The following is a 19,865-nucleotide window of genomic DNA, read 5'->3' on the forward strand; positions in this document are numbered from 1 at the left end:
CAGCTAGTCTATATCTCTTGAATGGCGAGTTTAATCCATTTGCATTCAATGTTATTAAAGATAAGTAAAAATTTATTCTTGTTACTTTATTTTTTTTCTTGTGGTCTTCTCCTTTTTCTTTCTTTTTCTCCAGTCTTCCTTTTTGTGAAGGTGATTTTCTGTGGTAATATGATTTAGTTTCTTGCTTTTTATTTTTTATGAGTCCATTGTATGTTTTCTGGTTTGAGTTTACCATAAGGATTGTGAATACTATTTTATAATCCACTATTTTAAGCTGATAACAATTTAACACTGTATGCATAAACAAACAAGTAAAAAGCAAACTAATGAAAGCTCTATGCCTTAATTTTGTTCCCACACTTTGTAACTTTTTGTTGTTTCTATTTATATCTTATTGCTCTATGTTTGAGAAGTTTTGTAGTTATTTTTATTGGATCATTGTTTAGACTTTCTACTTAGAATAAGAATAGTTTACACACAACAGTTACATTGTTATAGTATTTTGTGTTTTTCTGTGTACTCACTATTACCAGTAAGTTTTGTACCCCCAGGTGATTACTTATTGTTCATTAAAGTCTTTTACTTTCTGGTTGAAGTACTCCCTTTACCATTTCTTATAGGACAGGTCTGCTGTTGGTGAAATCCCTTGGCTTTTTGTTGTTGTTGTTTGAGGAAGTCTATTTCTCCTTCACGTTTGAAGGATATTTTTGTCGGATATACTATTCTAGGCTAAAACTTCTTTTTTTTTTTACCTTCAGCACTTTATGTCATGCCACTCTCTCCTGGTCTGTAAGGTATCTACTGAAAAGTCTGCTGCCAGATGTATTGGAGCTCCAATATAAGGTTTTTTTGTGGTTTTTTTTTTTTTTTTTTGCTGCTTTTTTATCCTTTCTTTATCCTTGGCCTTCGGAAGTTTGATTATTAAATGCCTTGAGGTAGACTTCTTTGGGTTAAATCTGCTTGGTGTTCTAAAGTCTTCTTGTACTTGGATTTTGCTATCTTTTTCTAGGTTTGGGGAGTTCTCTGTTATTATCCCTTTGAATAAACTTTCTGCTTCTATCTCTGTCTTTAGTTTCTCTTTAAGGACAATAAGTCTTAGATTTGCCCCTTTGAGGCTATTTTCTAGGTTCTGTAGGCATGGTTTATTGCTTTCTTCTCTTTCCTTTTGTTTCCTCTGACTGTGTATTTTTAAATAATCTGTCTTTAAGCTCACTAATTTCTTGTTCTGCTATTCAAAGACTCTGATGCATTTTCTTTTCTTTTGGACAGAGTCTCACTCTGTTGCCTAGGCTGGAATGCAGTGGCATGATCTCAGCTCATTGCAACCTGTGCCGCCCGGGTTCAAGTGATTCTCCTGCCTCAGCCTCCTCAGTAGCTGGGATTACAGGTGCCTGCCACCGTGCCCAGCTAATTTTTGTATTTTTAGTAGAGATGAGGTTTCACTACCTTGGCCAGGCTGGTCTTGAACTCCTGAACTCATGATCCACCCGCCTCGGCTTCCCAAAGTACTGGGATTACAGGCATGAGCCACCGTGCTCAGCCAACTCTGATGCATTTTCAATATGCCACCTGCATTTTTTAGCTCCAGAATTTCTGCTTGGTTCTTTTTAATCATTTCAGTCCTTGTTAAATTTATCTGATAGAATTCTGAGTTCCTTCTCTGTATTATCTTGAATTTCTTTGAGTTTCTTCAACAAAGCTATTTTGAATTCTGTCTGAAATGTCACATATCTCTGTTTCTTTGGGAGTAGTTCCTGCTGCCTCATTTAATTCATTTGGTGATGTTATGTTGTCCTGGATTATTTTGATACTTGAGATGTTCAATTGTGTCTGCACTGAAGACTTGAATATTTATTGTAATCTTTGCAGTCTAGGCTTATTTGTACCTGTTTGTCATAAGAAGGCTTTCCAGATATTTGAAATGACTTAGGTATTGTGATCTAAGCTGTATTTGCTTTAGAGTGCACCGCAAGCTCAGCAACATTGTGGTTCTTATAGACCCATAGCATACCACATTAATGGTCTTGGACAAGATCCTGGAGGATTATCTGGATTACCAGGAAGAGCGTCACATTCTCTTTCCTTACTTTCTCCAAAACAAACAGAATTTTTCCTCTCGTGTTCTGAGCCCCCTGATGCTAGGGGTGGAGTGACACACCCCTGTGGCCACCACCACTATGACAGCACTGGGTCAAACCTGAATCCAGCACAGTACTGGATCTTACCCAAGGCCGGCTGTAATCACTCCCTGGCAACTGCCTATGTTCACTCAAGGCCCTGGGCCTCCACAAGAACTATTCAGGTCTGTGTTTTTCCTTTTAGAGTGGCAAGCTTTCCTGGGCCCTGGGCAAGTCCACAGGTGTTGTGCAGGAGACAAGGACTAGAGTCAAAAACCTTAGAATTTGACCACTTGTTCTATTGTATTGTGGATGAGCTTGCACTCAAACCACAAGAGAGAGTTTATTTTCACTTCTTCCTTCAATTTACGATGCAGAGGAGCCTGAACCTGTGGCCATCGCCACCATAGGACTATGGGGACTATTGCTGATGTTCCTTTAAGGCCCAAAGGGTTCTTCAGTCAGCTTGTGCTGAGTTCCGCCTCATCTAGCATTCACTTTTTAGGGCAGTAGGCTCCCCTCTAACAGAGGGCAGGTCCAGCATCACCACCTGAGAGCCAAGGCTTAGAATCAGGTATTCCAAGAGCCTTCTTGGTGCTTTAGTCCCCGGTGGCTGAGCTGGTACCTAAGGTGCAAGACAAAAATCTCCTTTACTTTTCCCTGTGCTTTTCTCAAACATAAGTAGGCTCTCTCCATAGCCACCACAACTGGGAATGTGCTGAGTCTCATTTGAAGCCAGCAAGTCTCAGAGTCTCACCCAAGGCCCTCGACATAGTACCTGAGTATTGCTCCTGGTTATTCAGTGCCCAAGGACTTTTCAGTTATCAGGTGATGTATGCCACCAGGACTTGGTCCTTCCCTTCAAGTCAGCGGGTTCTCTTCTGGCCCAGGGTGTGTCTGAAACTGTTGTCCAGAAGATAGGCCCTGGAAAGGCAGCCTTATGACTCTGACCTACGCCCTATCCTGCTGTGACTGAGCTGGTATTCAAGATGAAAGACAAAGTCCTCCCTGTTCTTGCCTCTCCTCTCCTGAAGCAGAAGGAAAGGATATCTTTTGGAGCTATAAACTGTGCAGCCTGAGGTTAGGGGAGAGGTGATGCTAGCTCGCTAGCTCTCCTTTAGCTGCCCTCTCAACCCCCAAGCAACCAAGTTCACTGTCTCTTGACCCAGTTCAGTACTAGAACTTTCCTAGGAGTTGCAGTTCTTGTGGCCTAAACTGCCTTTCAAGTTTATTTGAGGCACGAGAGCTCTTTAGCTTGTGATGGTGAGGCTTGCAGGAACTCAAATTCTGACTATTGGAATCAGCAAGTCTCCTCTGGCTAGGGCTTGTTTGCTCCCTCTGTGGACAGGCATCAGATAGGTTTTAACTGCTTTTCCTTTCTGCTATAACAGAACAGCACTGAGTTCAATGCCTCACAATTGCTACACTCTCCCTACTCCAGTGCACAGAAATGTTCCCCACACCACATCACAGCTGCTAAGGAGTGGGGGAGGAGTGGTGTCTCGATTCAAGACTGTTTTTTCTACCTCTTCAGAGTCTTTATTAGTTAAACAAAACTAAAGCCAGGTACTGTGAGAACTCACCTCATTTTTGGTTCTCGTGAAGGTGCTTTTGTTGTGTAGACAGTTGTTAAATTGGTGTTTTTGTGGGGGCGGGGGATGATCCTGTAGTAGCTTCTGTTCTGCCGTCTTGCTCTGCCTCCTCTTTCTACTGCAAACTCTAATGGGGTGATTTTTAACCAGATGAAAGACAGGTCAAGATAAGTTAACCTCATTGAATCTGGGGCTAATGGCTAACTGTAGAGGAAAATTTCTCACTCACTCTCTCACTTTTCAAAAAACTCTGAATTATAGATACTGTTTACTTTTGGATATACTATTAAATTTCAGTGTGGCTATATAGATATTTTTATTATTTCTTCCTCCAGTAAAACAGTAATGCCTTCCTATTTTTGTTGATAATATTTTTTACTCAATTACTGACAATGTAATACAATTTTTTATTCAATTAATTTGTAAAAAGAAATGTTTTCCAGTTACAGCTGCAGTTGAAAATGACAAAAATGACAACTGGCCCTAATATATGTTATATTATATATTTTAATTTTAAAATTATATATGTATATAAATATTTTATATTATTTTACATTACTTTTTAATGCTTAATTAGATGACCTCCATATGATCACCACAGACTGTCCTTTTCTAGGATTCAAAATATCCTTCTTTTTTCCTTCTTGTGGAGACATTTATTGAATGGCTCCTTAAAAATAAAATGCAATTTTCATCACTGTAATCACATGTTGGACATCAACAGGCTCCTGTATGTATAAATTTATGTAAGTATACATGTATATATGCGTGTATACATTTATAAAACTGGTGTCCCAGCTTTATTCTTTTACAGTCTGAAGGTATCACCAAGATAGTGTTGATAAATAGTGCTTCTGATTTACATTTACATTAAGTATATTTAGTCAAAAAATAAACCCTATTTTTATCTTGATCGTCTCATTTTAAAACAAACTGTTTACATTATAGAGAATATTGAATCCAGTATGACTACAGCTACAACAAGAAATCGTACTAAGTATTGAGTTTTTCACCCCTCTTCAGCAATGTCAGGAAAGTTCTGTTTATTAGAATATTATTCATAAATATCATAATTAAAATTATGTTAAAATTTATCTATGAAATTTAGTTTTGGATTGGCCAGAAATTAATTACCTTAACTTTAAAAATTATTCTCTTCAATATTGTTTGGATCTGTGTGCCCACCCAAATCTCATGTGAAATTGTAATCCCCAGTGTTGGGAGTGAGGCCTGGTGGGAGGTGACTGGATCGTGGGAGTGGAGTTCTTGTAAATGATTTAGTAACATCCCCCTTGCTGCTGTATAGTGAGTGATTTCACACAAAATCTAGTTATTTAAAAATGTGTGGCACTTGCCCCTTGTTCTCTCTTCCTCCTGCTCCATCCATGTAAGACGTGCCTGCTTCCCCTTTACTTTCCACCATGATTGAAAATTTTCTGCCTCCTTTCCAGAAGCCATCATTCTTCCTGTACAGCTTGTGGAACTGTGAGCCAATTAAACCTCTTTTCTTTATAAATTACCCAGTCGTACATATTTCTTTATAGTAGTGCAAGAATGGACTAATATGCTCTTCATGCTAATAATAATCAGTAGCCAATTTCTGGAAAAACACAACTAGCTGTAATTTTTTTAAGGAATGTGACTTGTCATGTTAATCTTACAATACTACATAAATACCAAATGATAAAGAATAATTACTTTCCAATACTTAAAAAACCGATTGGGCTAAATGCCCTGATACTGGTTGGACTTACTACATTTGTTCTTTTCTAAACTTAGAGCTAATTTTCTCTCACACTTTGGAGAAATATACCTAAAAGGTTTATCAAAATTAGGTAATAGCTCCTGTGGCTTTGTGTATTTATGCTAAGATAACATCTCACCACAGTCTGCCCTGTGGGAAGGGTTTTATTCCATTTGGTGTTTTAATACTTATACACTGTTAATGTTTAAATTCACCAAACTTTTTGTCATCTATGTGCCCACTGAAGTACCAAGGAGAAGCCGAAGTTACTGACTTCCATGTTTCTACCATCACTTGGGAGTCCCTGAATTATATTCCTCCCTCTAAACTGACCTTTAAGTGGTGATATCAGTAAACAAATTCACATAGATTCTGTTAAGCAACTTTTTTTGTGGGTTTGTTGTTGTTGTTGTTGTTGTTATAACCTTAACCTACATTTCTGCAACAGTGCTGGGAAAAGTAGATTCATGTTAGCTTTTTATAGAACAAACATGGAGAGGTTTATGTGCTGGCTAACACTTCTTGTTGCATTTGGCTAAATGCTTTACAATAAGTCAAGGAATGTCTAGATATAATTCAAGAGCACACCAATTGGTTGTCCAATATGGGACAAAGCAGTTCATGGGATCTTTTTATATGACTAGGACTTGTTATATCAAGCAGTTTAAAGATGTTCTGTGAACATTTGTTGTTTTCCTAATGATTAATCTTAACAAGTATATTTTTAAAGGGTCTTTAATGGTGTTGAACAGGTGTCATCCTGTTTTATATATCAGAGTATTCTACATCAAAAGGAGACTTAAGTGATTGAGAAAAACACAGTGGAATCCGGAAAGAATGACACCTGAAACAAAGATGGTGAGTCTAATAACCCATCTATCCTGTGTGTGGTTGTTTTTTCTCAGAATGAGGGAGAAGCTATAAAGCAAATATCTTTATTTACAACAACTCATAAGTAATATAAACACTGACTTGGCTCTTATTATAACTGTATCTAGGGTACTATGAACTTTGAGTGGCTGAGTGAAGACGGCAGACCCATACTGTATCTAACTATAGACACTTTTTGACCAATAAACAATGGGGCGTGCGGCCAGGCGCAGTGGCTCATGCCTGTAATCCCAGCACTTTGGGAGGTCAAGGCAGGTGGATAACTTGAGGTCAGGAGTTCAAGACCAGCATGGCCAACATGGTGAAACACCGTCTCTACTAAAAATACAAAAATTAGCCTGGCATGGTGGCACACACCTGTAATCCCAGCTATTTGGGAGGCTGAGGCAGGAGAATTGCTTGAACCTGGGAGGAGAAGTTGCAGTGAGCTGAGATTGTGCCATTGCACTCCAGCCTGGGTGACAGAGGGAGACTTCGTCTCAAAAAAACAAAATAAAACAGAACAAAACAAAAAAACAAAGAAACAATAGGACATGCTTTAACCATCAGTATACAGACCTATACATTCAATTTGTCCTATCCTGAAGGCAAATTTTCAATGCTTAATTAGCATAAATAATATACACTCCTTTGTTCTGGAACTTAAAATACTCTGACTTCTCTCCTTTAGTAAACTACTCAGTGAATTTATTCAATGGCATGTGCTCCCTTGCCAAGCATGCTAATAAATGCAGCTCTGTAATTTTTTTAATTGCAAAAATAAGACAGTTTGTCTACAGAAAGTACAACCATTTCTCTTCTGGAATTGAACAATTTTCCTATTAATATGTTAATATTTCTGGGTCCAGGCAAGGGTTGCCCTGTCCCAGATGGTACACAACCTAACTTTAGACTTCTATGCATCCACTTTTTAAAAACGTTTGAATTACAGAAAGGTAATTCACATATGTACATGTTTGTGGCGATTTGAGGATAGAGGAGGTGAGGCAGAGAAAGAGTCAAATGAAGAATATAATTTGAAGGCATTACATAAATAATTACATTATTTTATATTTTGTTTCTTGGTAGCAGCATTCTGTTTCTATTATAAGGTGTTTTAAAGTGGCTGAGCCTCTCATTTTAAGATTCTTTCTTGCCTTTATATAAAAAACAAAGAGACCAACGATTTTCTGTGCTTATTTTAATATCTCCTATTGACATTCAATTCTTATTTTAATTAGGAAACATAATATTGTAAACTATGGTGTACAGTGCTTCAAAATTTAATTCATTTAAAAAAGATACCTTTTTACGAGTGGTAATGAAAATACACGTGACTAAAAGCAGAGAACTGATAATTTTGGGGGGAAAAATTTATTAAGGAAAGAAAGAAATTGAAGCAGGCCATTGTTTTAATATGCATATAATTAATTGTAGAACTTTATATTGTGAAATTTAATTAAACACGTTCTAGCCATTTGGGTTTTAAAATGCTAGGTAAAATACTAAGTTAAAGATGTGAGGAATCAATATTATCCTTCTGGCATTTTTGTTTCAGCTACATAATAACTTTCTTAGTAGGTGTGTAAAAAAGCCCCTGATATTTTTGCCTTGATCTAAAGGAAAATACGTTCTATAAAGGGTAAATCTATTAATTAGCGACCCACACAACTTTCTTTCTTGCTAGTGTAATCGTTAAATTGATTTTTCCAGTCCATCATGTAATTGTTCCAGCGATGGAATCCTGCTTTCCACTCCCATTCTGCTTCATCAATATTTCCTGTAAAATATGGAATAAGTTGTATTAATCTAAATTTTTATCTGTTTCATTAACTGAAAAATAATTTCGAATACAAAAGCCATTTTCTCTAACTACACTGTACAGCATTATTTTCTTTATTTATTGTTTATTATTTGTTATTAGCTCTCTCTGCCTGAAAAGAGATTTTAATAAAATCTTTACAGATTATGTGAAAATGCAAATAATACATATATAATTTATATAATATATAACATATAAAATGGAAAATGAGTTTATATATTGTATTATGTATAATTACATTACATATATTTTCTTTAGTTTTCAGGAGGATATGTGGATATTATGTTTTTTTCTTGACCTGCTTTAAAATAACACAAATTTCATTTAATGGTCTCATTTACATATATAGTTATATAACAGATAATTATTTCTGATGAAAATTATATATTAATACAGTCATCCTTAGTATTTGTGGGGAGTTGGTTCTAGGACCTCTCAGGGATACCAAAATCCTCTCATACTCAAGTCCCTAATGTAAAATAACATAACATTTTCACATAAGCCATGCATATCCCCAGATAATTCATACCTAATATAATGAAAGCGCTGTGTAAATGTTTATTATATTATATTGTTTAGGGAATAATGATAAGAAAAAAAGGTCTGTATATGTTTAGTATAGATGCATTTATTTATCAAATGTTTTGACTCATGGTTGGTTAAATCCATGGATGTGTAACCCGCAAATACAAAGGGCATACTGTATTTATTAATGCATAAGGATAACTTTGTAATTATCATTCCACATGGATTTTTCCCTTATTATAATACAATGTTTTATTTTATTTATTTATTTATTTTTGAGACAGAGTTCACTCTTGCCACCCAGGCTGGAGTGCAATGGCACCATCTTGGCTCACTGCAACCTCCGCCTCCTGGGTTCAAGAGATTCTCCCTCCTCAGACTCCCAAGTAGCTGGGATTACAGGTGCGTGCACCACCATGTTTGGCTAATTTTTGTATTTTTGATAGAGATGGGGTTTCACCATGTTGGTTGGCCAGGCTGGTCCCGACCTCCTGACCTCAGGTGATTCGCCCACCTCGGCCTCCCAAAGTGCTGGGAATAGTCATGAGCCACCATCCCTGGCCAATACATTTTAATAGGAAACAATGTTAAGTCATTGTTTCAGCCACTTACCGTGAAAGCAGTTTATTAATTGTGTTGTAAAATAGAAAGATGATTAAGATAATTCCTGCTTTCAAGTAGTTTGCAAAGTATATGCATGTGTTAGGAGAAAGGAGCATGTAGGCAGGAATAGTGTGAGGCAGTGAACCACAAATGGTCTATATACTTCAACAACTTTGAGATTCTGATTTATTTGGAAGTGTATTGTTAAAAAATACAGATTGTGAACAGTAAAAACTATTAAATTACAATTTTTTAAGACATATATTTCTGTTCCTGGTATAAAGGCATAATAAGCATTATATATAACTGTGGTTTTCTTACTTTTTAAACTTTTAGAATGCTAAGCTACAGTCATTAAACCAACAAAAAATTTTAAGTAATTTCATGTATACTGAAAATAGGGACTGGCAACTCTTTTAATATATACTTTTCAGTTAGAAATCTTTGAAATTAATTAAACTTTGTAAGATGTTACTTTGGAGGAGAAAATTTAGTGACTACTTTTAAGCTAGTACAAAAATAAAAATATTTAAACATTTGTATAGACATTACAATATCCCTTGTAATTTAGGATATATTTAGGTTTGAAATGTTCACAATGCTTGGACATTGGAAAAATATTTGAAAGTTTACATAAAATGTTTCACTGTCACTATAATCACAATTTTTTTGTGAATAATAGAACTTCTATAAAGGGTCAAAAAAGATTAGATGTGGAAGAAAGATGTTAAATATCATATCAAATCATCCATTTTTATGGTCTTTTAAAAAATAACAAAATGTTGTTTTAAATATTACTTATGTAAAATAAAAACTCTAAAGTCCAGAAAAAAATTTTCTTGATAAATAAATTTTTGGTAATTTAAAATTTAGACCATGAATTTTAATCCTTATAGAAAGAGTCCTAGATCTGATTTTCCTTTCTTGTTCATGGAATAATACCAAATTCACTGATTTACATAAATTTACATTTTTTCCTGTGTGTCTTAATCAAATGTCTATACAATTTAGTATTTTGAAATGCTTTTTAGTTCACCAATGCTCTATAAATCTAAATCTGCTTTAGAAATAGAGGGCATTGATTGAGACAATAAAATATGAAACATTTAATTATTTCTTAATGAAATCCAGAGAAAGCGAATACACCATAATGAGTAAATAAAATATTGAGTTTGAAATAAATCAAATTCAAAATTAAACGTTTTCCTCTTTCCTCTCCTTTTCTTAGTCCTCCTCTCTTTCTTTTGTCGTCTTATTTCATATTGGCTTGTTTATTACTAAGAAGACAAAATCTAGTCACAAGTCAATTTTCACATTATTATCAACATCAGCAATATTCATGATTAAAAACCATGTAACTTAAATGGCTGGAACATCACAATAAAAAATTTAGGGCTGGCACATTATAAACAAGGATTAAACTTGATTAGCAAATTTTAACTTATTTAAAATTTGAGGGAATAAAGACCTTTATGGTAGACAATGTATTTGCTTTACAATTGATTAATTAAAACATAATTATATTGTAGAACAGTCATAATGCTCAAACAATGTAAGTTTCTTAGAATTGTAACCTCAACCAAAATGCAGGCTTCTAACCCAATGTACTTATTGTGAAGGGGATCAATATATATTTTGTATGAATTCAGAGATACAAAGGAAGAATAATGCTGCCACCAATGTTTCTTTTCATGCCTCATGGTGTCTGAAAGTCCACAAATATAATGAAAATAGCAAGGTTGATTGTCATTCTCTAAGTGTAAATATTTTTTATGAGAAAGGGAAAAAATAATCAAATTCTGAATGAGAGGAGAAAAGGAAATGTGTAGAAAAGAGAAAAAGAAAGTGGAGGCTTGATACTAAATTCACAGGTCAAATATTGATGTGACATTTTCTTTAAAGAAGATAAAAATTAATTTTAGAAATAAAGAACCCTAACTTGTAGAAAGAGTTTTATTATTATTTTTTCTTCTTTATAGTGGTAACATTTTGTGTTTTGGACACTGTGAACATAATGGAAAGATTACCATAATATATTATGGCTTTAATTATATTTTATAAAGAAAAATGAATCAATTGATTGACCTTTCCAGATTCTTATGTAGAGAGTAAATATAAAGTCCTCTTTATTCATACTACAATGATCATACTATATAATAATATGTATAAAAAGTGTCTTAATTCATAATATCAACAATAGGTCACATAGTATTTATCCATTGACCTCAGCTGATGGCATTTAAATAATACGTGTGAAATACAGTATTACAGAGAAGTGAAAATAAAAGAACAAGGGCAAATATATAGCAGAAATGTAAATAAAAGAAAAAAATTAGAGTTGGCAAATGTATAGCAGGCATGGTAAAAATCAAGGCCAAAAAATAAATGAGTAAATAAGTATATATTAATAGGATTTTAAATCTTCAATATTAATAAAGCTTACAATTCTCATGACTATTTTTCAGAGAAATATCTTCATTCTTGTAGAATTTCATGCATCTTTATTATTTCTTAAATAAAAATGGAGCATAAATAAATAAGGACATTGAGGACCTTAGTCATATAACTATGTAGTAAGAATATAGTTGATTTAAAACATATGTAACCTTAGAGACAGATAATTTACTTTTTGCCAAAGAAAAATAATGTGTTAAAAATAATGTGTTGTTACATTACTTATCACCCCCAATAAAGCTTATAAAATTTGTATTTAATAAATATATAAATATGTAAAATAGGGAACTGTATTATCTATGTTTACAAAATAAAAATTTATGTCAAGATTTTGAATGATCAAATAGACATATCAGCTAAAAAGATTATCTAATACTTAAGATAGTTTCTCAATATTTATAATGTACACATATGTATAGAGATATTAAAAACAAGTTTCTCCAAAGCAGATCTCTGTGTGCAAGGGCAAAGCAAATTTGCAAGTACAAATGTTTAAAAGAAAAGGTAAAAAATATACACACAGTTGACCTTGAACAACATGAGTCTGAACTGCACAAGTCCACTTATATGTGGATTTTCTTCCACCACTGTCACTCCAGAGACAGCAAGACCAACAGCTCCATTTCCCCTCCTCCTACTCCTCAGCCTACTCAATGTGAAGATGACAAGTATGAAAACCTTTGTGATGATCAACTTCCGCTCAATAAATAGTAAATATATTTTCTCTCTTATGATTTTCATTTTCTTTACACTAGCTTACTTTATTATAATAATATAGCATATAATACAAATATTATTCATAAAATATGTTAATCAAATGTTTATGTTATTGGTAAGGTCCAGTCAAGTAGGCTTAATTAGTCAACTTAATCAGTAGTTAAATTTTGGGGGATTCAAGAGTTACAGACAGATTTTCAACTGTCCAGGGGTTGGTGCCCCTAACCCCCAGGTTGTTTTTCCAGAGTCAACTGTTTATGCAAACATAGATGATATTTCCAAATTTGCATTCAGAGGCAAATTTACTAGTAAATACTTTTACACTAAAACAAGAAAAAGCAAGTTTAGAATAATTTTTAAAGCATAAATAAAATAAAATAAATTAAGATAAGTGAATATATTCCTGATGCGAATGAACTAGCAAACAAAAGCAGCTATTTGGAAGAAAGACCCTACCTCAGAAATGAAATTATTATGTTGATGCCATATAATATTCTTAAAGTCTAGACTCTAAGAAGACAAAGGTAAAAAAAAAAAACTCCTGAATATAGTAAAAGCTTATACATTTATGAATCAATAACCAGAACATGTCAGTTTCTCATTTAAAATTACTAAATGGCTTTACTTAGGATATAATTTAAATTCCTTAGCATGATGCACAAGACACTTCATCTCTGGTTCCTGCTTATCTGGCTTCTCTCCACTTTGCCTTCATATTGAGATTCAGTGCAGGTATCTTCTCTTCTTAAAAGCTTTCCATGGTCCTGGGCCCTGACTCCACTTCACTGTGAGTAAGCAGACCCTGTCATTTTCATCTGTGCAGCTCTAGCTGCTAGTGCAGTTCCTGGCTCACAGCAGCAGCATATAGGCTCTGTAAATGTTACCAAATTAGTTGACAAAAAAGATTTTTTAAAAGATAAATTATATTTCTATTAGGTATCTTGTTATACATCTGATAAGATGTCCTGAAAAACATTCAGAAACTAGTTAACTGTCAACTACCTAGGAAAGATAACCCATTTAAAACCACCACAAATGTCTATTTAGAATTTTTTTCTCTTTCAATTTTTTATATTTTTGTGGGTAATTGCTATTAGGAACATTTCACATTAATCTTCATTAATAAATATTTTGCAAACCAGTCGCCCTCCCCACCCACAAAATACTTATGTTGGCTTTAACAAAAATGTTAAGTGGTGTTTTGGAGAGGGGATTATACCAGTATTACTCATACTCATTGTAATTTTGACAACATATTAATCTCGTACTACGGATGCAAGTGCATTTTCCACTCTGTAGGAAAAGAAACTGTTTGAAAATTCAGCAAGGGAAATGGCCTTCGATGAAATTCAACATCCCCTCATGTTAAAAATTCTCAATAAACTAGGTATTGAAGGAACATATCTCAAAATAATAAGAGCTATTTATGACAAACCCATAGCCAATATCATATTAAATGAGCAAAAGCTGGAAGCATTCCCTTTGAAAACCGGCACAAGACAAGGATGCCCTCTCTCACCACTCCTATTCAATATAGTATTGTGAGTTCTGGCCAAGGCAATCAGACAAGAGAAAGAAAGTGTATTCAAATAAAAAGAAAGGAAATCAAGTTGTCTTTGTTTGTAGACAACATGATTCTATGTTTGGAAAACCCCATCGTCTCAGCCCAAAACCTCCTGAAGCTGATAAGCAAATTCAGCAGTCTCAGGATACAAAATCAATGTGCAGAAATCACAAGCATTCCTATACACCAGTAATAGACAAGCAGAGAGCCAAACCATAAATGAACTCCATTCACAATTACTACAAAGAGAATAAAATATGTGGGAACACAGCTAACAAAGGATGTGAAAGACCTCTTCAAGGAGAACTACAACCACTGCTTAAAGAACTAAGAGTACACAAACAAATGGAAAAACATTTCATCCTCATGGATAGGAAGAATCAATATTGTGAAAATGGCCATACTGGCCAAATGAATTTATAGATTCAATGCTATTCCCATTAAGCTACCATTGACTTTCTTCACAGAATTAGAAAAATCTACTTTAAATCTAATATGGAACCAAAAAAGAGCCTGCATAGCCAAAACAATCTTAAGCAAAAAGAACAAAGCTGTAGGTATCACGCTACCTGACTTCAAACTATACTACAAGGCTACAGTAACCAAAACAGCATGGTATTAGTACCAAAAGAGACATATAGACCAATGACACAGAACAGAAACCTCAGAAATAACACCACACATCTACAACAATTTGTTCTTTGACAAACCTGAAAAAACAAGCAATGGAGAAAAGATTCCCTGTCTAATAAATGGTGCTGGGAAAACTGGTTAGCCATATGCAGAAAACTGAAACTGGACCCCTTCCTTGCACTTTGTACAAAGATTAACTCAAGATGGATTAAAGACTTGATGGTAAAACCTCAAACAATAACAATTCTAGAAGAAAACCTAAGCAGTACCATTCAGGACCAAGGCATGGGCAAAGACTTCATGACGAAAATCCCAAAAGCAATTGCAGCCAAAGCCAAAACTGACAAATAGGGTATAATTAAACTAAAGAGCTTCTGCACAGCAAAATAAACTATCATCAGAGTGAACAGGCAACCTACAGAATGAGAGAACATTTTTGCAATCTATCCATCTGACAAAGGTCTAATATCCAGAATCTAAAAGGAATTTAAACAAATTTATAAGAGAAAAGCAAACAACCCCATCAAAAAGTGGGCACATAATACGAACAGACACTTCTCAAAAGAAGACATTTATATGACCAACAAACATATGAAAAAAAGCTCAACATCACTGATCATTAGATAAATAAAAATCAAAACCACAATGAGATGCCATCTCACACCAGTCAGAAAGGCAATTATTATAAAGTCAAGAAACAATAGATGCTGGTGAGGCTGTGGAGAAATAGGAATGTTTTTACACTATTGGTGGGAATGTAAATTAGTTCAACCATTGTGGAAGACAGTGTGGCAATTCCTCAAGGATCTAGAACCAGAAATACCATTTGACCCAGCAATCCCATTAATGGGTGTATACCCAAAGGAATATAAATTATCCAACTATAAAAACCCATGCACCACCAGGTGCAGTGGCTCATGCCTGTAATCCCTGCACTTTGGGAGGCTGAGGTAGGCGGACCACCTGAGGTCGGGGGTTGGAGATCAGCCTGACCAACGTGGAGAAACCCCGTCTATACTAAAAATACAAAATTAGCAGGATGTGGTGGCATATGCTTGTAATCCTAGCTACTCAGGAGGCTGAGGCAGGAAAATCGCTTGAACCCAGGACACAGAGGTTGTGGTGAGCCAAGATCATGTCATTGCACTCCAGCCTAGGCAACAAGAGTGAAACTTCATCTCAAAAAAATAAATAAATAAATAAAGCCCATGCACATGTATGTTTATTGCAGCACTATTTACAATAGCAAAGACATGAAACCAACCCAAAAGCCTATCAATGATAGACTGGATAAAGAAAATGTGGTACATATATACCATGGAATACTATGCAGTCATAAAAAGCTATGAGATAATGTCCTTTGCAGGGTCATGGATGAACATGGAAGCCACCATCATCAGCAAACTAACACAACTAACACAGGAACAGAAAACCAAACACTGCGTGTTCTCACTTATAAGTGGGAGCTGAACAATGAGAACACATGGACACAGGGAGGGGAACGATACACACTGGGGCCAGTCGGGGGTGGAGGGTGAGGGGAGGGAGAGCATTAGGACATATAGCTAGTGCATGCGGGGCTTAAAACCTAGATGACAGGTTGATAGGCTCAACAAACCGCCATGACACACGTATACCTATGTAACAAACCTGCACGTTCTACACATGTATCCCAGAACTTAAAGTAAAATAAAAAAATAAAATTCTGCAAAAGACCAAATGGCTCAGTATACATAAAACAGTTAAAATCTGGCAGATTATAAATTTTTATGTGGTATGAAAAATAATAAATAATAAAGTTTTTATTTTCTAAAAATAATTGCCTAATGGATGAATGATAAACACACACAGAAAATGTGAATTTGTATGATACAATATGCTTAAGTAAATGTAACAACTCATATTGTTGACCTGAGTATTCCTTGGAAAAAGGATAGTACTTTATACCTAGGCTAGCAATTTTAGTATAAATTTTCAAAGCATATTAATATGACATAAATCTAATAAAAGGTTAGAGGCTCTCTATATAAATATGAATATATCACATATATATTCACCTTGATACATATGACCTATTAATTTGTTATATTTTTATTCTTCAGCTTTCTATGCCCAATTTTAAATCGATAATAATATCTTTTTTAACCAACTCGGTAATATGAGTGATTTCAGTACTTTAAAATTATTTCAAATGTCACCAAGTCTTGTTTTGATTGTAAAACAGAGACAACTTGCTTTGTGTGTGGGTTTTGGGGAGATAGAAAAGATGGGAATCAATTTTTTTTTAATGCCTCACAGGGTAAAGAGAAGGGAATAGTCGTGGAAGGCAATTTGTGAAATAGTAAATTTATAAACATATTGGCATAACTTTTTCAGTTCACTTCTTTGTGATCTTTGTTTTGCATGTATTGTCTCATTTAAAAAAAAGTCGTTTTCTTTCCTATGAAAATAATAATTATAGGTTTTTTTGTGTGGTTGTTGTTTTTTGTCTAGCCGAAAAGGACACTGAGTAAATTTTCACCAGAGCTAAGTCTATTTAACAAAGTCTAAGGAATTAGAAAATATTTTAGTCCACTCAGACTGCCATAACAAAACATCATACACTGGTTAGTTTATATATAACAGAAATTTATTTTACACAACTGAGGAGGCTTTCCAGCAGATTAGACTTCCATCTAAGATCAAGCAACAGTAGACTGTTGTCTGATGAGGACCTGCTTTCTGGTTCATAGATGGCAGTCTCATTGCTATGTTCTCACATGGAGGAATGGGGGAGTTCCCTCAGGATTTTTTTTTTTTTTTTTTTTTTAGAGCATTAATCCCTTTTAAATGGGCTTTTTCTCCATGAACTCATCACCTCCCCCAATAATTCACCTTCTAATACCAGCACATTAGTGGTTAGGATGTCAACATATGAACTTTAGGGGGACACAAACATTCAGACCCTAGCAGAAGAGAATGCAAAGGTGAATTCACCCACAATTGCTAGTGGAGGTGAAGATAGAAGAGATTATACTGATATTTAATTAAGTCTGCCATCATAATTAAGAAACAACAACATCATTCTTCATGTATTTGAGTGTTCACTGAAAATCTCTTCTGTCTCCATCACATTATTATTTTTCTGTTTTTGATCAGTTATTAAACTTATCATGGAATGCATACTTCTTTATGCAATAAATCTCAATCATTAATTGTTCTGTTGTAATTTTGAGTATGGGGTAAGATCATAGAGTGAACTAGTATAAACTTAGGCTAGGCTTTGTGAAGACTTCATGTAGTTTAAAGTGGAACAGTTAATTTAACTTGATTATTAAGTTATTCAAAGCCACTTGTTTATTTGTTTTGTTTCGCTTTTAATGAGGAATTGATAATTCAGGCATATTAAGACAATAAACTAGTTGCATTATTTTCTCCAAATCACCTTTGCACTCCCTCATCCTTGACTGCCAGTCTTGCTAACTGATTAGCAAATAGTAGTAAATGATTCTCAAAGTAACCAGTTCAAAGGGTATTTTGGCCCTTAAATTTACACGTGCTTTTTAGCGTTGGTAAGCACAATTTATTCAAAGGTCAATGGAGGAATTATTGGATCTAACTTTTTTCCTTCATTAAGATAATATGAGGGACTTTTGTTCTTTAAATAAATTTACTCTTCCACTTTTACTGAAAAAATATTATTATCCTTGACAATGGGTCATTTTTCTACTTCCTTTTCTTTTTTCAAACAGGTATGAGATTGTAATATTGAATAGTTATATCCTTGTGGAAATCTGAATTTGATAACATTTGAAATAAATATTGTGAATTTTATTTCTTTCAGGTGTATGCAATAACAGCATAGCCATGTGCTGAAGTATGGTCTGAAAGTTAAGTGTTAGAATTTGTGTGTTTAAACAAGTCTTAAGAATCATTTTATTTGAGAACATTTATTGCTCAAATGTAAACTACTGCTGAGGTGGTACTTACAAAGGTTATTAGGCTTCCATCTTGAGTGAGGTAAACATTTTTCCTTTTAAGAAAGCCAGCTAGTAGTTATTCTTTGAAATTTTTCTTTACATATAGAGTTGCTTTAAAAAAAATTCCAAAAACTTTAGCCCAGGTCATCTGAATAACACATTCTCAAAACATTAAAGATTAAAATATTTGAAGTTTTGTGACTTGAAAAATATAAGGTATGGCAAGAACATGGGCCCTTAATCTTTTTAATCTGTCCACACTATTTATTTATAAAACCTAAATCCTTGTAACTTCAAACTGATTTTGTTCAAATGTAACATTTTTATTACTAATGAATACGTTACGATAATTGTATCATGCATTTACTTCAAAATTATAAAATATATCTAATATGAAAACCTTATTATGGGGGAATTAATTAGAAAAAATGGTATAATACAAAATTATATTTTCAAGACACACTGAACCTAACCTTAAGCGTGGTCCTAGACCACAGCTAGGTAGGTATTTCCATAGAGCTCAGCGTTACACAAGCTAGGAATTTGTTTAACATTGTATGGAAAATAGCAGCAGCTGGCAAAAACTTTGGAGGTTGTTTATTTAATCTGCTTTCTGGCAGGTAAGTATTTGGAAATAGAAATTTGTGAAGGATAGTTTTTAAAAATGCTGATATTCAAATTTTATTGTATCATCACATAAATTGCAATAGATCACACGTGATTTAACCAGAAGGGCTCAGCTTGGCTTATAATAAATAAGTCACTTAAAATAACTCACTCATTTTATCTCAAGTTATAACCTTCTCATATAAAAATATTTTAAATAAAGATTAATAATATATAGTATGTGATATGATAAATGATAGTATCTCTTTGGGTCTCTTGGCAGATTAATGAGTTACCTCATCGTTATTTACACCCGGAGGACACAAGGATGGTACTGTTGCTCTGCCAAGAGAAGCAGAATCCCATCTCTGGTTATATATTATGTCACAGAACATTTGGTAATACACAGAGCACTGGTATATCAGAAACATTTCCCAAGCAGATGGAGTACATAATTATAATTTTTGTGGGTAACGTCTGATAATCAAAAGGCAAATTAAACAATCAAATACAGCTCTGAGATGCCCATATTTGCTGAAACTAGCCCCCAACTTATCTAAACAAGAAATGGAAAACATCTCTGTATTATGATACCTAATATACAGCCTGAAAATTACAGAGCGTCATGATGAACAGAATAGCAAACTCTGAAGGACTTG

At 34.3% G+C, this 19,865-nt stretch overlaps 1 protein-coding gene and 1 long non-coding RNA gene across 6 annotated transcripts in view; one reads left to right on the forward strand and one right to left on the reverse strand.

Annotated features, from left to right (window-relative positions):
• LOC129033667 (uncharacterized) overlaps positions 1-19,551 on the forward strand; it is a 37,419-nt gene extending 17,868 nt beyond the window's left edge. For 2 of the 4 annotated variants that reach the window (XR_008501647.2, XR_008501649.2), the window contains 2 exons: positions 6,206-6,311; positions 19,490-19,551. This is a non-coding gene — a long non-coding RNA (uncharacterized LOC129033667). Of the gene's footprint in view, positions 1-6,183; positions 6,312-19,489 lie in introns of all 4 variants that reach the window. The other 2 variants (XR_008501648.2, XR_008501650.2) reach the window with 2 other exon arrangements.
• The window catches only part of BCHE (butyrylcholinesterase), a 68,765-nt gene continuing 55,973 nt past the window's right edge, over positions 7,074-19,865 (reverse strand). The window contains exon 4 of one of the 2 annotated variants that reach the window (XM_054482534.2): positions 7,074-8,103. In XM_054482534.2, coding sequence (XP_054338509.2) covers positions 7,979-8,103 — 125 coding nt within the window. In that variant the 3' untranslated portion in view covers positions 7,074-7,978. Of the gene's footprint in view, positions 8,104-11,962; positions 13,316-19,865 lie in introns of those variants that run through there. The other variant, XM_063662392.1, reaches the window with a different exon arrangement.

Source organism: Pongo pygmaeus, chromosome 2, assembly GCF_028885625.2.
Source record: "Pongo pygmaeus isolate AG05252 chromosome 2, NHGRI_mPonPyg2-v2.0_pri, whole genome shotgun sequence".
NCBI lineage: Eukaryota > Metazoa > Chordata > Mammalia > Primates > Hominidae > Pongo > Pongo pygmaeus.